The sequence below is a fragment of the Chiloscyllium punctatum genome, chromosome 20, assembly GCF_047496795.1.
Source record: "Chiloscyllium punctatum isolate Juve2018m chromosome 20, sChiPun1.3, whole genome shotgun sequence".
NCBI classification, from domain to species: domain Eukaryota; kingdom Metazoa; phylum Chordata; class Chondrichthyes; order Orectolobiformes; family Hemiscylliidae; genus Chiloscyllium; species Chiloscyllium punctatum.
This window is the reverse complement of record NC_092758.1, coordinates 15909760-15920087: the sequence shown is the minus strand read 5'-3', so window position 1 is coordinate 15920087 and position 10328 is coordinate 15909760. Positions and strand designations below refer to the sequence as shown.

General features: G+C 46.3%; 1 protein-coding gene across 1 annotated transcript in view; it reads left to right on the top strand.

Moving 5' to 3' along the window:
- Window positions 1-1899: 1899 nt before the first annotated feature.
- The window catches only part of larp1 (La ribonucleoprotein 1, translational regulator), a 135196-nt gene continuing 126767 nt past the window's right edge, over window positions 1900-10328 (top strand). Inside the window, 3 exon segments of the mRNA XM_072590393.1 lie at window positions 1900-2120; window positions 2122-2298; window positions 2301-2397. Coding sequence (XP_072446494.1) covers window positions 1944-2120; window positions 2122-2298; window positions 2301-2397 — 451 coding nt within the window. The 5' untranslated portion in view covers window positions 1900-1943.

Genomic DNA, 10328 nt, shown 5'->3' with positions numbered 1-10328 from the left:
TGGGGAGGGGAGATGGGGGTTTTGGGGTGTGTGTGGGGAGGGGAGATGGGGGTTTTGGGGTGTGTGTGGGGAGGGGAGATGGGGGTTTTGGGGTGTGTGTGGGGAGGGGAGATGGGGGTTTTGGGTGTGTGTGGGGGGGATGTGGGTTTTGGATGTGTGTGTGGGGGGGATGGGTTTTGGTGTGTGTGGGGGGGGATAGGGGTTTGGGGTGGGGTGTGTGGGGGGGGGATAGGGGTTTGGGGTGTGTGGGGGGGGATAGGGGTTTGGGGTGTGTGGGGGGGGATGGGGGTTTGGGGTGTGTGGGGGGGGATGGGGTTTGGGGGTGTGTGGGGAGGGGGGATGGGTTTTGGGGTGTGTGTGGGGGGGTGGAGTTTTGGGGTGTGTGGGGGGATGGGGTTTGGGAGTGTGTGGGGAGGGGGGATGGGGTTTTGGGGTGTGTGTGGGGGGGGATGGGGTTGGGGTGTGTGGGAGGGGGGTGGGGTTTTGGGGTGTGTGTGTGGGAGGGGGGTGGGGTTTTGGGGTGTGTGTGTGGGGGGGGATGGGGTTTTGGGGTGTGTGTGTGGGGGGGGATGGGGTTTTGGGGTGTGTGTGTGGGGGGTGGGGTTTTGGGGTGTGTGTGTGGGGGGGGTGGGGTTTTTTGGGGGTGTGTTGGGGGGGATGGGGTTTTGGGGTGTGTGTTGGGGGGGATGGGGTTTTGGGGTGTGTGTGTGTGGGGAGGGGGGATGGGGTTTTGGGGGGTGTGTGTGGGGGGGGGATGGGGTTTTGGGGGGTGTGTTGGGGGGGATGGGGTTTTGGGGTGTGTGTGTGTGGGAGGGGGGATGGGGTTTTGGGGTGTGTGTGTGGGGGGGGGATGGGGTTTTGGGGGGTGTGTGTGTGGGGAGGGGGGATGGGGTTTTGGGGGGTGTGTGTGGGGGGGGATGGGGTTTTGGGGTGTGTGTGGGGGGGGATGGGGTTGGGGTGTGTGGGAGGGGGGTGGGGTTTTGGGGTGTGTGTGTGGGGGGGGATGGGGTTTTGGGGTGTGTGTGTGGGGGGTGGGGTTTTGGGGTGTGTGTGTGGGGGGGATGGGGTTTTGGGGGGTGTGTTGGGGGGATGGGGTTTTGGGGGGTGTGTGGGGGGGGATGGGGTTTTGGGGTGTGTGTGTGGGGGGGTTGGGGTTTTGGGGGGTGTGTTGGGGGGGATGGGGTTTTGGGGGGTGTGTGTGTGGGGAGGGGGGATGGGGTTTTTGGGGGGTGTGTGTGGGGGGGATGGGGTTTTGGGGGTGTGTGTGTGTGGGGAGGGGGGGTGGGGTTTTGGGGGGTGTGTGGGGGGGGGGATGGGGTTTTGGGGGGTGTGTTGGGGGGGGTGGGGTTTTGGGGTGTGTGTGTGTGGGGAGGGGGGATGGGGTTTTGGGGGGGGTGTGTGGGGGGGGATGGGGGTTTTGGGGGGGGGGTGTGTGGGGGGGGGGTGGGGTTTTGGGGTGTGTGTGTGGGGTGGGGGGGTGGGGGGTTTGGGGGGTGTGTGTGGGGGGGGTGGGGGTTTTGGGGTGTGTGTTGGGAGGGGGGGGGGGGATGGGGTGGTTGGGGGGTGTGTGTGGGGGGAGGGTGATGGGGTTTGGGGTGTGTGGGGGGGGATGGGGTTTGGGGGTGTGTGTGGGGAGGGGGATGGGGTTTTGGGGTGTGTGGGGGGATGGGGTTAGGGAGTGTGTGTGGGGGGATGGTTGTGTGTCGGGGGGATGGGGGTTTTCGGGGGTGTGGCATCAGGAATTGGGACGTTCCCATTGGCCCGCCCTTCGTTGCGCGCCCCCGCGCCAGCGTTGCTCCTTCGCCATGCGTGCGCGCCCCGGTCCAGCGTGGGACCGGCGCCGTGCGTGCGCGTGCCCCTGGCAATCGTGTTTCCGGCGTGGTGTGTACGTGCGCGCCCAGGCCGCTGCCACACGGAGTCCGAGCGCGAGCCCAGCCGCCGCCATGGCCACGCAGGTGCAGAGTCTGCCGCCGCCTCACGGAGCCCAGGCCCCGGAGCAACCGCGCTCGGAGCCGGCCCAGAACTCGGTTCACGCCCAGGCCCCGGCATTGGGCCAGGTCCCCGGGCCCGAGCAGGCATCCGCCCAGGTTGGGGCCGGCACCAGGCCTGAGGCCAAGCGCCCTCATGGCAGCCCCGCCGCCCAAGGTGAACCCGTGGAGTAAAGCGGCCTGTGCCGGTGAGACCGGCACTCCGAGCCCCGCTCCGCCCGCAGAGCCTGGGGTCGCCTCTGGGCTTGGGCCGGGGCCCGGCTCCGAACCGCCGGGACAGGCCGGAGACAGCGCTGAGGAGCCGAGGGCCGCGGCGGCGGCCGCAGAAAGGAGTTCATCGAGGCGCCGCCGCCCAGAGTGAACCCCTGGACCAGGAGAGTGAGCGGGAGCGGCGTGGAGACCGAGCCAGGTTAGTGCAGGCCCGTGAGGGAGAAAAGGGGGAGAGCAATCTGGAGCCGGGCCCAAGTTGTGGGGACAGGTGTTAGAGTGGGGGGAGGGGGGTGGGGTGGCGAACTCCGTGAAGTGAGGAGGCCCTACTCACCCTCACCCCCACCCCCCACCCACACCCAAATCCCCCTATCCCACACCCACTGTCCACGCCCACACCCAAATCCCCCCTATCCCACACCCACTGTCCACACCCCCACCCAAATCCCCCCTATCCACACCCCACTGTCCACGCCCCCCACCCCAAATCCCCCTATCCCATACCCACTGTCCACCGCCCCCACCCAAATCCCCCTATCCCACACCCACTGTCCACGCCCCCACCCAAATCCCCCTATCCCACACCCACTGTCCACACCCCCACCCAAATCCCCGTCCCTTTCCACTCTCACTCTTCTCCTCCCCCCACCCCCATTCCAATTATTTTTTTGCCAACACCAATCCAAGGATCTGTGGTGTCTCATCCCAGATCCAGCTTCCTTGATCCTATAGGTTGGGGATACTAATCCCTCCCTGATTCTAGATCTCCTGTTTTCCACCCTCTCCTTCCCCCCCAATTTAGCCAGACCTTGCTTCCTGACATTACTTACTTACCAGGTGTCATCACCCTGTCACACCTTGGTCTTGAGTTCCTTTCTGCAGATCATTAATCTCCTGAACTGTATCCACCTCAATTCCTGATCTGCCACTTCAGGATTTATACTCCATATCTCTGGGCTCGGGGTTCCTAGCCACTGAGGATTAAACTCCAGTTACAGTGTTTATCTCTTTTTGTTTCTATTGCATTCTGAGATGCTGTAATAACTTGACTCATGTTCACTTGACCCTTTTGACATTAGAATAAGAGATGATGGGGTAGCTGAACGTGTTAACAGTTACAAAGAGATGGAACAGAGTTTTGTAACCAGAGGCCATTTAAGGTTAGGTTGGTGGTTGACGGGAGTGAAGTGTTCTGGGAAAACGTGAGGGCATGGGATAGGGACTGTTGCAGAGAGCATGGTGTGATGGTATTTTTCGTGCCCTGTGTTCTGTTTCTGCATGCATGTTATGTTGTTACTATAATGTGCACAATTGAGCAAATAGTATTTTTCTTTGTCAATTCGTTTGGTGTTAAATTGATGAAAAATGGAGAAGCTGTTACTCAAATAGCTTGTCTGGATTATATGTCCTCATGTGACACTTTTAACCTATTTGCAAAATTGTACTTTTCCTTTATTGAGCAATGAAATCATCGAAGAATATTCCTATTACCTTAAGGACTGAAATGTAAACTGATGCTGCTTCTGGGCTTGGATGTTCCTTCCCCAAGACTTGGATCAGTTCTACGTGCAGCAGTGCAGTAAGGAGAAGAATTAAACGGAACCTGGGATACGTTCATCAAGCAATGCACCATTTTTATGCAAAAGGCTTTTCTGGGTACTGCCAAAATTCTGAATTGGGTATCATCTTGTGTGCTAATTTCAGACAAAGGTGAAGTTGAATATAGACCTACTGAAATTGTAACAGAAAATTCTGAAATACACACCAGTTTAGTTGGAATCTGAAAGAGAGGTCATGGTTTAGGGTGGAGACATTGTCAGAAACGTTTTTGTCAGAAGCTTGTTTCTTCATTCAGACATCAACTGTCCTTTCTGTTAGCAGTTCTGTAGCACTTTTGAAATCGGCCCCTGGTCTTAAAGCCTGTTTATGTGAAACAAGCTGCTCTTTTGGTTCTAGTTACCAATCTTCAGTGAATTATAATACTATATGTTGGAACAGAGCCTTGTCCTGCATATATTGCTGATCTGGGATGCTGGCATTGTGACACAGATTCTACTTTACCATGAAGAAATAATCTACTTGTATTTACTTAGTGCCCGACCATGTTTTCAGGTTGTCCAAAGCACTTTTTGCAGCAAATAAATTGTTTTAGCAGTACAACTGCAGCCGTATCGGCATACATGGCAGCCAGATTATGTGAGCAAAAGCAGCCAATATTTTTGATTTTTTTTTAACACAATGAAACATTCCAAGGCCCTTCACAGGAGCGTTATCAATAAAAGTTTGCATGCCCAGCTACTTGACATTCTAGACCAGACTGGGTATGTCTTAAGTGCCACCTTAAAGCAGGAGAGAGATGGACAGTTTTAAGGAGGGAATTCCAGAATGTAGTTTCCGTAGCTGAAGGCTCAGCTGCCAGTAGTTAATTGTAAAACCTTGAGGTGCTCAGGAGTTCAGAATTGGAGGAGCGCAGGTATTAGGGTTACAGAAACAGACTTGCATTTATGTAGCATCTTTCATGACGATAGGATGCTCCAAAGTATCTTACAACTTATAAAGTACTTTTTGAAGTGTAATCATTGTTTTTTAAAAAAGGCAGCAAAATTGTGCACCGCAGGCTGTTACAAGCAATTACTTTTGTCATGTTGATTGAGGGATAAATATTGGCCATGTACTGGGATAACTCCCATGCTCTTTAACACGATGCAGTAGGATCATTTACATCTGCCTGAGAGTACAGGAAGGGCCCAAATATAATGCTTCATCCAAAAGACATCAACTCTGACAGTGCAGCACGCCTTCATATTGCTTTGGGTTATCAATCTAGATGTTTATACTTGAGTCCTGGATAAGAGATGTTGGAATTGAAAATAAGGGAGGGAAGGTTCCTGATGTTTCCAACCAGGAACCAGTGTAGGTCATTGAACATAGGACTGAAAGGTGAACTGTGTTTACTATCACTAATGACACAGTTTTGAATGGTTTCAAGTTTGTGGAGGATTGACTATGCGTTGGAATAATAAAATCTACAGGTAACAAAGGCAAAGGAAATAAGATAACTAATTTGTTATTACTGCTGATCTTGACTGTTTAATGTTGACGAGGGTAGAAGTGCTTCCACTTTGAATAAGTATAACGACAGTCTATTATTTCCACAAATTTCTGAGTCAAGCAAGTGGAATCCTGGTTTCACATCCCATTCAAAAGATTGTTCAGAATTTTCCACACAAGGTTGAGAGATCAAGGCCTATGGTAGTACTTGAGCCCACAGCCTTGAGACTGAGGCACGAGTATTGCTGCCATTAGTTCAATTTATAGCCTAAAATACATATTAATGGCCTTGATATCCTCAAACATTGCTAGTGTTCTCACAATGGGCATAGAATGTATGTCACAGAAACAATAAACCATAATGGGAATAGAGCAACAACAAGTTGAATTTGTATAGTACTTTAACACAGAAAATCATTGCAAGGCATTTCTGCTGAAGGAAAAGAAAAAGTAAAAATGTTTTAGCTGCAATACTTTATATACTTTATAGTTTTTGTATTGATTTGCATCAGCATGCTGTTCTCTTATAGTTGGTTATGAAACACCTTCCAGTCTTTGTCACAATGCATCAGGTTATAAAGTTTGTGTGTCTGGGAAAAACACTTCAGGAAAACCTCAGAGGTGACTAGTGTGAGCTATAGTCCTTTGTGTTGAAGACATAGCATAGCCTTTTTAGAGTTTTGTCAGCTGTCCCTTGATTGAAGGATTATGTCTGTTTTGCTTTTATGAAGTATTACTGTGTTGGCGTCACGATGAATAGGAGTAGTCCTGATCACCTCTTAGTGTTTAAATAGGAAATCCAATCCAATAAATATTAGACTTGCAATTGCTTGACAGCAGAGCCAAATGTACGCTGATTATATCCTTGACACTGTTAATGTGTTGGATTAACAGTGCATGGATTCCATATGCATTACCTTTTTGTGGCCAGACAAGAATGCCAAAATAATATGCAGTTAAAAGTCATTGATGTGATCTTTTCTATTGTTGTGGCTAGTAAACATAAATTAGCAAAGCTTTTGTGCTGTGCAGATCCTGTATGGACAGTGTTGCTCTGTCTTTATTAAAGCATCTTTGGCGTGTGGTATATAGCAGGGAATTGGTATGAAGGATATTACTGTGTTTACCTGACTAGAAGCTTCACAACTTTGAAAACTTTTTTTTTGTGATGTTAACTCTGGATGTGACACAGCTACCCTCATACCTCATTAGGTTTTGATTCTTTCTCTCTAACTCCAGGAAGTAATCAATGGCATTTAGACAGGTTAGCATCGCTGCTGAAATTGTTTGTCCTTGCCTAATGTTTAGTCTTATTCCCTTGCTTACTGTTGTGCTTTCTGTCAAAAAAAGGTTTCTTAACAGTGCTGTCAGCTGGGGAAAGCACAGGTTGATTTTCTTTATATCCCTAAACTTTGCCTGGGCCAACTGACACCAGTTGCTTCTGGCTACATCTTGCTATCCTACCTTAGATAAGGGGTTGAGCCTGCAGCCATATTACAGTATGTATCGCCTTCATGCCGACTGTTTCCACCCTTCAGTGAGCATGATTTGACTGGAATCCCAGAAGTCACAGTAACCTGTGACATGTTGATTTGGTGCTAACGTGTTGTTTTGCTAAAGTTGGCTTCTCTGAGATTTTGTAGGTTAATGAGTTTCCCGGACACATTTATTAACTTCCAGGCACTGTTCTAACAATTCTCAGATGGAAGACTCACCTTTTGATACAATATGAAAAAAGATATTAATTCACTTCTGAGCAACATCAAAACTCTAGTTACCATACTATTTGAGTTGACCACGCCAGTGGTTAGTCTTACCAGAGTGTCAATATGCTGGCAGTGTTAGCGAACTAATAAAATATTGCCATGAAATTAGGAACCAGTCAGCATAGGTAAGCACTTATTTAGTATAAAGTACCCAACAATCTAGATACCAGCTGTTAATGTGCAAAATAACACATGTCACAAATCCCCCTAGATTAGTATTAACAGATTTTTATGGTCCAAAATTCTTCAATTCATGGCATTTCTTTTAGACTAGTGACTCAACTATATACAGATGTTTTACTTTACTACTGCTTTGTAGCTTTAAAGGAAAACTGTACCTTCTAATGAAAGTTTTGTCTTAACTGAACTGCTTTAGATTGAAGTCATGCTTCAGAGGGTCCAGTTGAGAATGTTTGGATTCATCATTAGGGTATCTGTTGCCAAGTTGTCCGAAGCTAACTTCAGTCATTTTGCTAAAAATGAGAAGATGTTTGTGTGGACATCTAGAGTGTTATTGGACATTGAATAGCAATTAAAGGAATGTTACACCAGTGTAGAACCCTGGTATAAGTTGCTTCACGCAACATATCAATTTGAAGTACAATATGTTGAAGCTGATGAACATGGAACAATATATTTGGAGTTTGCGATGTAGTTTTTCTAATTATTTGTTCTTTGCTTTCTTCAGCGTATAATTGCCCTTGTAACAGTGAGCTACCTTTTCGAACTTCCCAGTTCAGATTGTGTATATACAGCCACAGGCAAGAAATTCAAGAAGTTTAATCTGGTGATATTGAAAGGATGGACAGATGTTTACAGGTCAGGATACAGAGAGACTTGGAAGGAGTTTTTGTTCCAATGCACTACAACCTGTATGTACAATTGGTTAAATGTCATATTTGCTTCTTGCATTTTGGAAAGCCTGCATTGATAATCCAAGATTGCTCAACTCTTGAAAGTGGTAATCCAGTTGACATTCCATTTTGCCAAAAGCCAGTTAACTAATATTAAATATAAGCAAGGGAGAGGAAAGTGCAATGCCTCTGAAACTAGCCTTAGGTGCAGACGGGTCAGAGAGCGGAATTGTATTACATGGTGACAAGGCAACACAAAATTCAGAAGGCTCATCCTTAGTGACAGAATTATCTTTCCAGATGTGGTTTGTTGCAAGGTATTCTGCAAGAGATAGATAAATGATTGTCAGAAGAGTTGGATGTAAGGAGAGAGATATGTATGAGAGTTAGAATTGGCAGTAAAAACCATTGTAGATTAGCTGCTGTGTTAGTGTGATCAGGGAGTTTACCTCCAACACACTGCTTGTACATCTCTATCTTGCAAAGGGCAGTGTGTCAGCTGATTAGGCTCCTTTCTTTCCCCACGCTACCCAACACCAGCTCAACTGTGAATGAGAAATGTCTTCATTTAGGACTGATTTGGACGAAGAAAAAGTTTTAACTTGCATTGTGCCTTAATTATCTTTCTACAATGCCTAAAAGTTATTCCCAACAAATTAACTTCGGAGAATTTGCTAGTCATCACTGGGATTTGTATTTGCACAACACTCCAGTAAATTGAAAGAAATTATTTCTGGGTGTGAATTGTTCAATTAATTAAGATAGAATCTGTATTCAGCTCTTATATTTAAGAGTTGTTCTGATATTAAAGTGAGAGAAGGATTGTGCAACCCTATTCAAATATTATACACTTTAAAGGATTGACCAAATGGTTGCTTTTATCCAGCTGATTGTTTCAGTAACTGAAACAAATTATTGTTAATGAGGGAGTTATGAGGTGCAAGAGGAGCACATGGAAGCACAGATAGGCCATTTAGTCCCTGTAGCTTGTTCTGCCATTCACTGAGATCATGGCTGATCTGCAATTTTCATTTCCCTTAATGACTTCAGATGACATCTTACAAACAGAAATATGACAAATTAAAATTGATCTTGTATCAATTATCACTTACGGAAAAGAATTCCAAACTCCTATAACCCATTGTATTTCAAGATTAGCAACAAAAGACGGAGTTAAAGTATAAGGTTAAATGGCAAAGGGACATAACAGATGAAATAGCAAAATAACGATACAAGTGGGCCATTCAGCCCTTTGAGGCTTTTCTGTCATTTAATACGATCATGCTTAATTGCAAACTTTAATCCTTTACCCACGTTATTGCCATAACCCTTTATGCCATTGGTAGTCAGAAATCTTATCAGTCTCTATAGTCTGGGGTTCCACGGGTCAATGTGTTAAATAATTCTGAAGGTTTACAATCCTGGAGTTTTTTTTTAAAAACTCTTAATCTTGGTTGAAAAGGCATCCTTTCTAATTGTCAAATGCCCCGTTTTTTAAACTCGCCAATGGGAGAAACACCTTGTCATCTTGTAACTACTTTATCACTTTGTGTTTTGTAAGTCTCATTTAGGTGACCTGTCATTCTTTGATAGATAGCTCCTCCACTGTCCAATACCAGCAGAAAGTCTAGTGACCCTTAGTTGCATTCCCTGTACAGAAATAATATCTTTCCTGAGGTAAGGAGACCAAAACTGTATACAGTACTATAGCTACAGTCTAAACAAACCTCTGTACAATTGAAGCAAAGCTTTAGTACTCCTGCACTCAAATCCTTTTGTGATTAAGTCTAGCATTCCATTAGCTGATTGAATATCTTGCTATGTTATGTTAGCCTTCAGTGAGTGACTAATGGAACCACCTTTGTGCTTTTACAAATTTCAACCTCTTGCCATGTAACAAACTTTCTGTGCACCTGTTCGTCTTAAAGTTCCTCATATTTTTCCATATTGTATGGCACCTGAAATGTTCTTGCCCAGTCACTAAGCATATCTGTTTCCTCTGGAAGCTGGGTGGATTTGCAAATCCATGCTGACAAGGCCCAATCAGATCATTGTTATCCAAGTGTCTATTTATCATGTCCTGTACAATCGATTCTAGCATTTTCCAATCTACTATGTAAGCCTATAATAAAGCTCAGTTGACTTTAATATGGGCCTCTCCTGTTCTTGAAATATTTCAAGTATTTAAATGTTCTTTCTATTTATTTCTAAGTCACATTTCACACCCAAAAGTGCTTTATCAACAATTGAGTGTGATTTAAGTGTAGAAACCTCTGTAATGCAGGAACTAATAAACAATTTGTAGATAGTAAATTCTCAAAAAGTGTAGTTTATAGTGGTCAGCTCATCTGTATTTGTGATGATGATTGAAGTTAAATGTTAGCCAGGGCACAAGGGATAACTCCCTTGCTTTTCTTTGAAGTAGCGTCATGGGATCTGTTCTATCCACATGAGGGGACAGA